Source organism: Mus caroli, unplaced genomic scaffold (assembly GCF_978045245.1).
Source record: "Mus caroli unplaced genomic scaffold, Mus_caroli_1 scaffold_6, whole genome shotgun sequence".
NCBI lineage: Eukaryota > Metazoa > Chordata > Mammalia > Rodentia > Muridae > Mus > Mus caroli.
In genome coordinates, this window is record NW_028227261.1 from 142,694,425 (window position 1) to 142,708,761 (window position 14,337).

Genomic DNA, 14,337 nt, shown 5'->3' on the forward strand with positions numbered 1-14,337 from the left:
ATTGACTGCGTCCCAGAGTTTTAAATACATTTTAAATAACCGCCCCTAATAAATTTAGTGTATGTCTGATCCATTGTTTCCCGCGTGCGTGGTAACCTAGCAACCAGACGTCGCAAGGTTGAGTTTTTTTTTTTTTTTTCTGAACCCTGTTGTCCAATCAGCTCAGCGGACTCACCGAGGTGGCTACTGGGGAGCTGGAGACAGGATATGGGTACCATGGTGACGCGTACAAGGCCTGTGGCGGTCATGGCGGTCAGATCTCGTTCTTCATCCCGGACTGGTACCGCCTACCTTCTCTTAGTTCTCTGCGAAGTCTCATGGGCACAAATCTTCTCCTTCCCTTTCCGGCGGCCTGAGACCTGCGACTTCAACCAGTACTTTGACATCTCGGCGCTCTCCTGTGCCCCCTGTGGCGCCAACCAGCGGCGGGATGCACTAGGTGAGGCGGTTTGGGGGTGGATGGACTCTGACCAAAATAAAGCACTCCTGACAGCCAGCACTCCAGACATCTTATTTGAAGAATGTTTCAGAAAATGCACAGCTACCAAGCCTAAGAAAGGGTTTCCTGAGAGGATTCAGTTGACACACTACCCTACCCTCCTCCAGGAACTCATTCCCAGGAGTAAGTCCCTAGCAGGGAATCCTTAGGGTGGCACCTGAAAGCCTCCTAAGAAAAGTAGAATAGGAATAGAAAAGAAATAACCTGAGGCGTCTAGTGAGGTACCCTGACAGGAAAGCAAGGGAAGAAATGTGAATTAGTAAACTCTTGTGACCATTAATTCTACTTCCAAATTCAAGATATTTAAAGCTGTTTGCAACTGTGACTATAATCATATTTTGTAAGCAAAGGAAACTGAAACCGAGATGATGTGACATCTGTGTGACATACTGGAAACTAAGAGAACTCTTGTCTCTTCCCTCACTTTCTTTTTTGTTTTTTGTTTTGTTTTGTTTTTCGAGACAGGGTTTCTCTGTGTAGCCCTGGCTGTCCTGGAACTCACTTTGTAGGCCAGGCTGGCCTCGAACTCAGAAATCCGCCTGCCTCTGCCTCCTGAGTGCTGGGATTAAAGGCGTGCGCCACGATGCCCGGCTTCCCTCACTTTCTACCTCTGCATTCCCAGCGCCTGGCTTTGCATCTGTGGTTACATATTCCCTTAGGACCTGTCCCTTTTATTGTTGATGACTTCTGTTTGCTCTCATTGTCCTTTTAGACTTAATTGCATCGATTGGTCTAGTTCTCCCTTAACTACTCAGAATGAGTCTTTTCCTATTTACTGAAGTCTAAATGCTGTGAATCTCTGACTGGTTAACTCTCCTGCTTTAGGCCTGGTAGAGTCTCACTTAAGGCAGTGCGGATCACTGTGTCAGAAGATGGAGTGTGAAGAGCAAACATGTTCTGCATTGTATTGCTTTCATGACTATGAATGAAGACGTGCGTGTTGTACATAGACTCCTACAGGCGCTGATTCTACTTAGAGTCCTTAGAGAATTCTTTCTTTAACTAGTTGAGTCTAATTGTAATTACAAACAACATTTATTTTCTTTCTAGAGAAAGAGTATTTGAATGAAAGCAATTTTCCAATAAGATATTGACAAAATTAAAACTCACTAAACACACATACATATGGTTTAGTGATGCAGAAATGTAATTCCTAGAGCAAGTAAGTAGTTTTCATAGTTCAATAATAATTGCAGTTTAAAAAGTAGCAACATAATGCCAGACATATTTCTAAACTTTGACCTTATTAGGTAGGTCCTGTTTTTTTCTCCATTTTACTAAACAAGAAGCAGAAGTATAGAATTCATTAACCCACTCAGGGTTTGCATGGACACGCACAGACCCATAGACACATATACATGTACAGACAGACAGACAGATAGACAAAGACACCTGTTGTCTCTCATATAATGCCCAGTCTGCCTGAACTTCCTGCCTCTTCCTCCTAAATACTGAGCTTACAGGTATACACCACCACTCCAAGCTGCAAAATCCTAAGAACTATTAAGTTTGTGTCTGGAGTTTTGTTTACTAAGGACAATATCAGCTTTGTTTTTTTTTTTTTCTTTTTAGGAACTTCCTGTGTATGTCTACCAGGATATCATATGATCTCTAATAATGGAGGACCTTCCATTATTTGTAAAAAGTGTCCAGAAAACATGGTATGAATAATTTATTTTAAAATAACTTTTGAGAAAAAGTCATAAATGTCTATCTCTCAGACTTCAGTATAACTTCCCACTTGTTCACATACTTTAAACTTTTTTTGTTTTGGGTTTTTTGTTGTTGTTTTTTTGTTTTGTTTTTTTTTTGTTGTTTTTTTTTTTTTTTTTTTTTTTGAGACAGGGTTTCTCTGTGTAGCCCTGGCTGTCCTGGGACTCACTTTGTAGATCAGGCTGGCCTAGAACTCAGAAATTCGCCTGCCTCTGCCTCCCAAGTGCTGGGATTAAAGGTGTGCACCACCACGCCCCGCTACTTTAAACTTATTAAGCTAACTTTATTAGTATACATTTTGAGAGATCAGTAAAGCAAAGAAGAAAACTTTGGGGAAAAAAGACAAATTCATTTTGTTCTGAAAGTGGTTGAGTCAGATATCCCAAGTACAAAGCTGTGAAAACAATCTTTCTGTTTGCCTCACAGAATAACTAGGGTATAAAGAGGAGAAGCTGGGTATTCACTGTGTAGAGCCACTCAGAGTAGAATGTCTTTGCTATAGATGGCATTCGCTGTCTTAGATGTACTGTGTAGATCATCTTAAATGATGCTTGATACTCCTAATGCTACATGAGGTTCAGCAAGTCGATGCATTGCCGGTTGCATCAATAGAGATGGAATCATTCCAAGTTTGCTTAGTCTCCTCATTACATAATGGTTCAAATTTTATGGGCTAATTACCAATTAATAGAAATATGTTTTCTAATCATTTAAGCTAATTAGGAGTTCTATTGAAGTGTTGTTTCTTATTCTATTAGAAAATTAAATCGAAGAATCTATTATCATTAGAGGTCATCCTCTGAACTATTCATCCTGTAGATCTGATTGTTATATTTATATTTAGTTCATGTTTTGGAAGTACTAGTTGTAGCTAAGTGATTGGTAATGAAGGGCTATGGATAGAACATTGTTCCAGGGATAAGTTTACCTAAAGTCTAAAAGTTTATTAAAGCTATTGTAGGTTTTTAGTGTTATGGAAGCATGCCAAATATAAAAACATTAATAACTCCAGTCTCTTCAACAAAGTCTAATTTGTGTCAGTTTTAGCATTAATCTCTACTGACTTCAGTTATAACTATAAGCTCGTGAGTGGCCAGGCCTCTCCCCTGAGGACGTCAAATCGTCAGGTCCTATCCACAGAGCACACTGACTGCCCTAACAACTGGACCCAACCCTGCCCTAAAGAGACAAAAAGCCCAAGCTCAGTACTTGAAATCCCATCAATCCCAACTGTGGAAACTTTCACCCTGGAAAGTTCTGCTGCCAAGAAATGTTACCCAAACCCTGTCTCCTGCTCAGCTCTTTGCTGCTCCTCGTTCAAGCAGAGGCCGCTGCCCTCCTTGGGTTTTTCCCTCTCAGTAAATCTCTTGTGTGAGATATGTTGCATGGTGCGGTGTGACTTTGTGGTATTCCTTGATTCCAGACTGTCAGGATACCTTTCCCTTAAGAGCTGTAATGCTTACACTGGTCCCGAGACTGGATAAGTTCTCCTCATGCCTATACCCCCCCACCCCTTGCAGGTCGAAGCTACACTGGAACCATATCCCTCTTCTCCAGTCTACCCACAACAGACTCACCTCCCACCTCACTAATGGCTCAGTTCCTTTCCTACCACTTAGTTCCCCTTCGGTTGGTGTAAACGTTTCCCCAAATCTGAGGAAGTTACCCTTGAGTGTCCAGCACCCCTCTGGTAGTTTTGGAATCAAATGTACCTCACGGCCACAGTCTTTAAGGCTATGTCTGCCCTCTTCACCTGTCCCCATCCTGCTATTGTGCCCCCTCCTGCCCTCTTCTCCCACCTTCCCTTTGGAGCTGCCTGTAATCCCACAGCTTCCCTAGGGCCTCATGGCTTTTGTGACTGTTTTCTAACCCTTCCCTGTGGATGGGACCCCACTTCTAAGAGCTGGTTTTTGTCCTTGCCTTCTGGCTTCTATGAAAGCACCTCTGTTCTCAGGCCTTGAGTCTCTCCTCCAGCTTAGCCAGCTAAGGCCCTGATCCCCCTGAGTACAGTGACAACCCAGTGAATGGCTCGTCCTCCTTTAGTGCTGGGGACACCTGCAACTAAAAGTTGCAGTGACATTTTTCCTCCCCTGCCTCTCATGCATGGGAACAGTTTCTTCCATGCCCTGTCATTCCCACTTGGAATGCCTATTGGAAAACCTTCAGCATGTCCACCTAACACCAGACTTAAAAGCCCCTAAAATTGATCCTTTTTGCAATCAAATTTGGCCTCAATATCCCTTAGTCAGATCCTAATATTATTCAGGGCCTTTACAAATACTGAAAGTGATAGAGGAAGTAAAAATAAGATTCTCCTTTCCCTATTTCTCTTTTCTCATGTCCAGGGCATTTGTTTTTGTCTGGTCTCCCTAATATACACAGTGTAAATGTCCTAAATTACCATTAATGGATCTGTAAGTTTGTTGCAAAGTGGGAGCCAGGAGCCTGACCTACCAGGACAGGGAGAAGCAAAGAAGTAGGCCAGTGTACCTATACTCTTTGCTGGCTGATATGTCTCTCAAGTCCCTTCTGCAATAGCCTCTGTCTATAGCCAGGGCTCAGAATTTTCCCATCTCTAAGGATTTAGAATCCAGATCTCTACTGGATTCAGTATTGGAGGGATCCTGGCATGTTTTTGGTATGCATGATATTAGACTGTTGTTTTGTGCTGCCCAACTTCAATTAAAAGCAGTCTCTGGAGTTGGGGTATGACTCCCCTCCTCTAGATCCACCTGTACTTGTTTAAAGGTTTCCTCCAAAATTTCTGTCTCAGATCAGGTGAGCCAGCTTCCTATGTGTCAGAGAAAGGAGAACAAAACAAAATAACGGGACAGACTATTCCCAGTAGGAACTATCGCTACTAATCTCATACTCTTTTGGTTTGGGTTTATCTCTAAAACTTTTGTAAGCATATTGGATATGATTTTAAAACTTATAAAAATCTGTAGCAAACAGGTCAACCTAAAACTGGGACTCCCATGTTGAGAGTTAAAATTTATACATAGGTAATCTTAAAGAAAGCATGTGGCGGGGCTGGTGAGATGGCTCAGTGGGTAAGAGCACCCGACTGCTCTTCCGAAGGTCCAGAGTTCAAATCCCAGCAACCACATGGTGGCTCACAACCATCCGTAATGAGATCTGACGCCCTCTTCTGGTGTGTCTGAAGACAGCTACAGTGTACTTACATATAATAATAATAAAAAAAAAGAAAGCATGTGGCTTGCTGCTCTCTTAGCTGCTGCCCCTCATCTGGATGAAGGCTGACAACCACCTTTCTAGGGTTAGAAAAGATGCACTTGCTATGTGACCTCACTCTCATCTTGTTTAAAAGTGACCACGTTGTGGGGCATTCTGTTTAGCTCCCACACCACATGACATAAATCCAAAGGAAAAACAATTCCTACCTAGAAAGCCCAAGCAAGATGATCCCTCCGCTATTTTTGATCATGCTAATGAGCCTCACCCTTACCAGCCTCAACCCACAATTCCTTCTTTCCCTCTTCAGTCTCCCTTCCTCTCTCCACAGTTACAGGCTGTCCAAATCAATCCTCTCTAGCACTCACTTTCCCCACTCTTCCATGTGACTCTCTTTACCTCCTCCTACCCACCCTAAACCTATAGGGTTCTTCTTCTCTGGGAGGTTGCTCAGGTGAACAGCTGGGTCAGGGAACACATCCCCTTCTCATTAAGTGAACTCTCTCAAAAAGAGAGCGGGATCTTATGTTCTTAATTCTTCCACCTTTGTTAAAGATTTCCACTATATCACCTAATCTTACAACCTTGCCTTCCGTGACCTTTATATGACTCTCACCGACAATATTCTCCCCGAGGAGTGCGTGCAAGTCTGTGATCAGGCTAAGGCACATGCAGATGAAATCTATCCAACTAATATTGCCCACCCAGTCAGGGCTGAGTTAGTCCCTGACCAAGACCCTGAATGGAATTATCATACCCACAGGGCATCATTGCTATGGATAAATTTATAATTTGCCTCCTGACTGGTCTCTACAAGGCCACCCTTAAAGAGATAAATTATGAAAAATATCCAAGACAGCATCCAGAAAACCCACCTCTACTCCTAGACTGTCTTACAAAGACCCTCTTACAGTATGCCGATCTGAAAATCAACTCCTTATCACCTACCTCTCCCAGAATTTCCCTGATATTAGGGCCAAACTTAAATGTCTATAGAAAGGACTCCTGATGCCATAGAGAAGTCTTAGCGATGGACTTTAAGATATAGCATGGGAGAGATGAAAAAACCTGAAAACAAAAATACCCGATGCTGACTAAGGCCTATCAGCCAGACATAGCTACTGCACAGCCTCTCAAAGCCCAAGAGCCTCTGGGTCCCTGTGTCAGATATTGTTAGGAGGGTCACTGGGCCCAGTCTGTCTAAATCCTCACAAACCATTCCAGTCATGCCCCAGTGCCATCAAGAGGGACATTGGGCTGCTGATTGTCCTTATGCCCTTTGCCATGTGAGGACATCAAGCCCAAATCACCCTCTAGCTGACCACCTAGATCTGGCCATGGATGACCAAGGGGACCCTGGCTTCCTTGGCCTGACCACAGCCATGTCCAACAGGAGCCTCGGGTAGTCATAATATGCGGGTGATCCATTTGCTTCCTTCTAGACACCAGGGCCGCTTCTCAGTAATGATAGAGTTCTGGGGAACCCATCTATCCTTCTTGTTCCTCTGTTATCAGAGTAGAGGAACCTCCTTACCAGCTTCACCAAACCCCACCACTTAGCTGTATTTGTAGGGGTATTCCCCTTACCTACCCCTCCCAAGTGGTACTAACCAGTCCTGTCCCCTTACTGGGAAGGAATATCACAGCTAATGTAGGAACCTGTATTTCTTTTGCTTCCCCATCCACTTGATGGCATGTTCATTAGCTGTCCACACCCCCCACCCCGCTGCCTTCTCCTCCAAACCACACAGTTTGACACGCCCTTTCCATTATCAGCTTCCCAGGTGGGCCCCAGGGTATGGAACATCCAGACTCCTCCATAGCCAAGCACCATTCCCTCTCATCCAGTTACAAAACCCTTACACTCCCATACAGTGCAAAAAGCCAGACAGCCCACCCACCCAATTCTGGCTTGGAACATTTTATCTGTCTGCTCTCTAGGTGCAGATGGGTCTGTGTATATATAAGATTTGTAAGCACTAGAGCCAAGATGCAAACCAGTCAGGCTCAGTTGGCTATATGAATGGTGTGACAGCCACCCCATGTTCTGTTTCTGACTAGACTATTGTTGTTTGAGTGTGTGAGCTTTCTGGGTTCATTGGGTTTGAGTGTGTGAGCTTTCTGGGTTCATTGGGTTTGAGTGTGTGAGCTTTCTGGATTCTGTGCTCATTGGGTTTGTTTTTGCCTTCTCCTTCTCCATTGCTGTCCATCACCACCAGTAGCACTGCTTGCCATGGTTGCTTTGATGGCCAGAACTCAGAATTTATCCCTGGGATTTCTGGTTACTGGAGTCAGTTTACGAAAGATTGGATTTGAAAGCAATGCTTGTTTAATAAGGTATTACAGCTACACCTCCCTGCATTCATCCACAAGAATGTACCTCTAGTCAAAGACGGACTTCTTCTATTCAACCCAAGGAAGTTAACCTTCTGGTCAACTATTCCTGTCTTCTCTCCTCATCACCTGTGTAACTTCTTAAGTTTTTCTAGAGTTTTCCTAAACCATGTGATATGAGGTCATAATGCCAAGCCTTATTAAAACCTTTGTTTGTATACTTTACTAAGTGACTAGATCAGTATTCTACTGGTTTCTTAAGTCAAATTAATAACTAGACAGTTGGCATGTAATAAACCCACTTGGAATCATAACTTAAAATTTAAAAGCCAATAAACTTCAATTTAAAAAACATTAGAGTACTTTGGAATCAGTAAGAGTAAGCATAACTGGGTTCTTATTTACTAAATTACATTCAGTTTTGTTGTATTTTATGCTTGTAAGTAAATATAAAGGTAAAAAATTAATTTTGAATATATATGATCAACTAAGAATAAGATCAATTAAAAAGAAAAATCTCCTTTTTTTTTTTTTTCAATTTTAGAAAGGCGTTACTAAAGATGGCTGGGACTGCATTTCTTGTCCTAGTGGCTTAACTGCTGAGGGGAAGTGCCACTGTCCCACTGGCCATATATTAGGTAAGAATAATATTTATAAAATAATGGTGATGGATTTTTTGTGTTTATTTTATAAAGGATATTAATTTAAATGGCTTTGTAGTTGTGTAAAAAAATGTTGTAGTGCAAAATGTCATGATGTCTCAGCAGACACTGAGAAGAGAAATTTTAAGAATTCTTCCCAATTCAAGAACATGAATTAGCATATCTGTTAATGTCAATACTTGGAAAAGAATAGAAACTGTTATACTCAGGTAAGAGCTGAAAGTATTCTTCTGAAAGAAAGTTTTCTAAAAAGTCATTACTTCAATTTAAAGTCACTGTATATTTGAAAAACCAAGGAAATCATATCAAAAATTCCTATAAAATACAGTTTCTCAAGTTGCAAAATTAATATGCAAAAGGAATATTTTATATAAAGATCAAGTCATTAGGAAATGTGATATAAGAAAATAAGGAGCATTAAAGCAGCCCTTTAGAAGAAATGCTCACGATAACTGAATTAAAGGGGTATTCAAATGAACTTGAAAGGAAGACTTTCTTTTAAAGCTAAGAGCAAATTTATTGGAGTTTAAGAATAAAACACCTCAGAGCCAGCAAGTTGTAAATCTCAGCCGCTGCAGTCTACAGCTGAAAAAGAAGAGACAACAACAACAACAAAAGATAAAAGATAAAAGGAAGTCTGCAGGACACATGATCATCATGGCAGCTTTGGACAGACTGCCAAAAGCAAGCTTTCATAATGAAAATATACTCTTCATATTTGGTTGAGATGATTAAATATTATAAAAACTTGTCAGCTGTCCTGCCAAACTGTATTAAGGAATGGTATGAATAATAAATGAATAATGAATAATAAATTCAACCAGCATTTATCACACACACACACACACATATGTATGTATGTATGTATGTATGTATGTATACAATTCTCAAGTTTATACCACAAAATACATTGAGAATTCTGAAAGAGGAAACTATACTGTCAGATATCATGTGTATTTTATGCTTTCAACAGCAGCCATTTGTAGAACTCAAGACAATCAAAATGAGTCCAATCAGTGTGACACTTTGGAGTGAAAAAACTGGCATTTCTATCAGTGAGGGTGAGAATGACTGCCAGCTGGCACTAAGACAACACTGAATCAGACTTCTACCTAAGTCCTTAAATTCCAACAAAATCACTAGTTAAATATTTACTGTAAAGCATAAAAAGTTTTAAAATAAAGACAAACTTATGTTCTTTGTATGTAAGTTTTTCTAAGTATAGAAAAACAACAACCCTTCCTTCCCTCAGAAGGAAAAATTGATCAATTTGACTGCATAAAAATTGTTAAATGCCATAAAAATAAAAATACCAAAGCCAAGGTCGGAAGATGTGGCTGGCTAATTGGGTTAAGTACTTGCAGCCAAACATGTGGACCTGAGTTGGGTCCCCAGAACTCATGTGAAAGCCAAGTATGTGCACACATGCATAATACCAGCACCAGGAGTGGGTGGCATGTGTGCACATGCACGCAATTTGGCAAGAGACTTTGTCTTAAACAGTAAGGTAGAGCGTTTTATAGGAAGACAGCCATTTGATCGGTGCATACCGATACACAGTCACATCTACCCACATACACACACAGAAGTACCTAAAACCATACTGCAAACTAAGGGAAAATTCATAATGTGGGTAAGGGTTAGAGGTCCTAGTTCTTCAATAAATGTAAGGATCATCCTACAAATTATTAACTAAGATATATAATATTTTTACTTTTTACCAGTTAAATTTGTTGATTGACAGTTTTGTCATCAACATATTTAGGATATAGCATATTCTAACTATACTCAACCTCCACCTTCTTTTATCTGTCTTGTGCCCTTGTAGCACCTCCCTCCTCTCTGCCCATACAATGTATACCATCTTGTTTGTTTTGAGGCAGGGTCTCATATAGAGCAGGCTGGCTTAAGACTCACTGTGTAGTCAGGGATGAACTTGAACTCCTAATCCCCCTGCCTCCACCTGTTGAAAACAAATAATCATAGGTGTCTCACCATTCTGCTGCTTTGGATATTTCAGTTCTGTTTTACACGTCAATGAATGTTGTTATGTACTGGTACATGTACGTCTATGGGTTTTGTGTCTAAAAATAAAATTTAGTGTTGTGTGGGGAATAGGGATTTGGAGGCCATTAGAAGCCCTCACGTTTTTGACAACCTGCCAGCAATCTGTGAAGACACTCTCCTCATGCCAGTATGTAAGGAACGATGTTGAGAAATTTGGCTTGGGGAAAATGTTGATTTGCTGTTATAATCACTTAGAAAACTAGTTCTATGTGTTTTCAGTTGGAATGGAGAAGATTTTTTTGGTATGTTTTATTATATATATATGCTTGGCATGCCTTTCAAGCAAATGATGCTACTTTGAGAATTACTATTACACTGATAATTACAGGGACATGTGAATATTTCAGAGTATATAATACATCACTCATTGCTTTATATCTTGTACAGTGGAAAGAAATGTTAGTGGGTCTTTGTTAGCCCAAGCAACTTGCGAGCTTTGTGATGAAAGTGAAAACTCATTTACAAAAGCCAATGCTTTAGGAACCAGGTGAGTAGTGTACTGAAAACTGAATTCATTGATGCCCTACTTTTATGTACCATCTGTGCATCCCAAGAAAGAATACGGGTAGTCATTAAAAGGGCTGAGATTCAGAATCCATGAAAACGTGAGCTCAAGTCTTAAATTAGCTTTCTAATAATTTGGTGTTAGATAGTTAGAATCTCCTGTATAGAATGGAAGTACACTCTCCATTTCATAGGTTTCATAAGCTTCTCTGTCTTAAAATAAATAAGCAAAGTCTGAGCACAGTGCTTTACTAGCTGCCTAGCAAAAGACAGCTACTTTTTGGAATTGTGTAATTTATACATGAGCTACATATAATATGTACAGAGTAGGACTCTAAAGCCATTTTATATTGTAATTATACATGGAAAGATGTCTTGGTTACTGATCCTTTGGTATGAAGAGGAGCCATGACCAAGATAACTCTTATAAAAGATAGCATTTAATTGGGGGTTTGCTAGAACAGGAATAGGAGCTGAGAGCTTTGTATCCTGATATGCAGGCAACATAGAGAGAAAGACTGAGCCAGGACTGTGTTTTTGAAACATCAAAGCCCACCCCCAGCAACCCCTCCTCCAACGAGACCACACCTTCTAATCCTTTCCAAACAGTTCCATCCCCTGATGACTAAGCTTTCAAATGTATAAGCCTTTGGATGCCATTCTTATTCCAAGCACCACAAAGGGGATACTAATAAATGTTATCAAAACTCAGGCACGACCATTTAGAGACTGCCGTATCCAGGGATCCATCCCATAATCAGCTTCTAAACGCTGACACCATTGCATACACTAGCAAGATTTTGCTGAAAGGACCCAAATATAGCTGTCTCTTGTGAGACGATGCCAGGGCCTAGCAAACACAGGAGTGGATGTTCACAGTCAGCTATTGGATGTATCACAGGGCTCCCAATGGAGAAGCTAGAGAAAGTACCCAAGGAGCTAAAGGGATCTGCAACCCTATTGTTGGAACAACATGATGTACTAACCAGAACCCCGGAGCTCTTGTCTCTAGCTGCATATGTATCGAAAGATGGCCTAGTCGGCCATCAATGGAAAGAGAGGCCCATTGGACTTGCAAACTTTATATGCCCCAATATAGGGGAATGCCAGGGCCAAAAGAATGGGAATGGGTGGGTAGGGAAGTGGGGGGCGCTATGGGGGACTTTTGGGATAGCATTGGAAATGTAATTGAGGAAAATATGTAATAAAAATATTAAAAATCAAAAAAAAAAAAAAAAAAAAACTCAGGCACACTGATTTACAGCCCAGATATGTTGCTTCTGTTCCCTTCTTATATACACATTTACCACATGTGCACAAATTCATAAGTGCATCCCTTTGCACACATGTTCCTTCAGTATAAACACATTATACCTACTTCAGCCTTTTCAGTTTTTCAGAAGTATACATTGGTAACTTGCCTCTTGGCACTGTTTTTCTCTTTACTTTCTAAATTTATTGTAGAAGATAACAGATCTCCTTGTGAAAGTTAGCAGCATATTATTTATAAACTCTGATTTGACTTGAGCTAAAACAACCAAAATTTGGCCCTGGGTTGACCTACCAGTTTGCCCCTCTGGTCCTTCCCTAAGTCTAATCTGAGTTCCATGCCATGTGGTAGCCTGCTTCTCAATCTCATTGTTATAGGTAATTTATGTCCATATAAGCCCATCTGAATTCCCAACTAGTCCAGAACACTCTATCTCATTCCTTAGTTGAAAATAACAAAGACAGTAACGTGTTCTTGCAGTTTTGATGAAACTGCTAACATGTTCATGTTCTCAGCTGACACTGAAGAAGTATATACAAGCTTCTTATACAAGCTGACTTAGCACTGTTTATATGAGTTTGTTGGGCTCTGCTGTTGGTTAGTGACTTTATAACCTTTGCTGTTTAGTGTATTTAAATGTATCATTCTATACATCTTCATGTATGTAGTTAAGAAAATAGTCCAATTTCATTTATACTTTGCCTTATAAAAATGACGTAAAGCTCTTTAAAATCATACTAATGTTTTGAACTTATATAATTAATTGCTTGGCTGTCTTACTATGTTCTAATGTGTCATTTAGCAAGACAAGTTCTCAGTTAAATCAGGTTCAGTGTAATGTATAAACATTTTTAAAAAATTATCTTTGTTCTATTGACCAGGTGTGTCCGCTGCGAACCAACATTTGTGAATACAAGCAGGTCCTGTTCATGTTCAGAGCCTCACACTTTAGTAAGGACAATCAAGTGGATACAGTATATATTTTTAATTTAATAGATGACATATTTCTATAATTGGATACTTTTCTCTTATTAATTTGTGAAGGCAGGTGGATTGTGCTTCAGCAACACGGGGAATTTCCGTCAACATGTAATCTCCACTGCACGTTATGGAGAACTTGTGAGTATAGTTCTTTGTTTATTTGGGTTTTTTTTTTTTTTTTTGGTTTTGTTTTGTTGCATATTTGTTTAAGAAAGGTTGCTCTACGTTTCTTCCTTTGATTAATTTCAGACAAATTGAGGAAGATTTATGTATAATTCACTGTAAAATACAAACAGCTAAAAACCAGAGTTGGCTGGCTTGGCACTACATTTTAAAAGTGTACTTCTTCTATATCTTAGCTCATTCCTTTAATTTATATGCATTTACTTTTTCACATACGTAAAACTGAAATAAATTTTCTAGAAAGTCACAACAACATGTCTTGAAATTGCCAGATTTTTGGAGGCTATATCTTCTTATTGTTTTCCAATGTGAGACAAGTCCTCAGTCTTTCCCTGTCTTTCATGAACTTGACAGGTCAGGTTCCAAGACTTAGCTTCTGTGGGATAACTCCCAGCCTACATTTGTGCTGTCTTTTGTTACATTCAATGTGTGCTTTGTAAGAAAGCCATGGAAGAAAAATCAGTGTGCTCAGCTCAGTACATTACACCATGTTAGAGAGCACACACTGTCTGTCTACCCTTCCCATCACTGAAACTCTTCATTTTGAACAGCTGTAAGCATTGAGCTAGCATGCTTACCTGAACTCTCCATTTCCTCAAAGGACTCTCCACGCCCAACCCTGCTTACCCTCTGAAATCAGGAGCAGTCAGGGTGGCATGGCCACAGATGGTGTGAGGAGAATTTCAAAGGTTATATAGTTCACTAGCTCTTAACATACGAACTTGTCTCCTTTTGTGATTCTTTCCTTTAACAACCTTCCACATGTATTAATTGACATTCTATCATAGAAAACATTTATGCATGTGTGAATATGTATGAGTGTATATATGAGTTATTGTGTGTGTCTGTTTTCTTCAACCTTATTCTGCACATTTACTCATTTTCTTAAAGGAGGAAATTTTCCTTATTGAAGAGATGAAAACCATACC

The 14,337-nt window shown here is 40.1% G+C and overlaps 1 protein-coding gene across 1 annotated transcript in view; it reads left to right on the forward strand.

The window, feature by feature from the left end:
* Window positions 1–193: 193 nt before the first annotated feature.
* Tmem67 (transmembrane protein 67) overlaps window positions 194–14,337 on the forward strand; it is a 46,343-nt gene continuing 32,199 nt past the window's right edge. Inside the window, exons 1-6 of the mRNA XM_021159802.3 lie at window positions 194–439; window positions 2,072–2,160; window positions 8,286–8,379; window positions 10,858–10,957; window positions 13,126–13,195; window positions 13,289–13,363. Coding sequence (XP_021015461.1) covers window positions 208–439; window positions 2,072–2,160; window positions 8,286–8,379; window positions 10,858–10,957; window positions 13,126–13,195; window positions 13,289–13,363 — 660 coding nt within the window. The 5' untranslated portion in view covers window positions 194–207. The remainder of the gene's footprint in view (window positions 440–2,071; window positions 2,161–8,285; window positions 8,380–10,857; window positions 10,958–13,125; window positions 13,196–13,288; window positions 13,364–14,337) is intronic.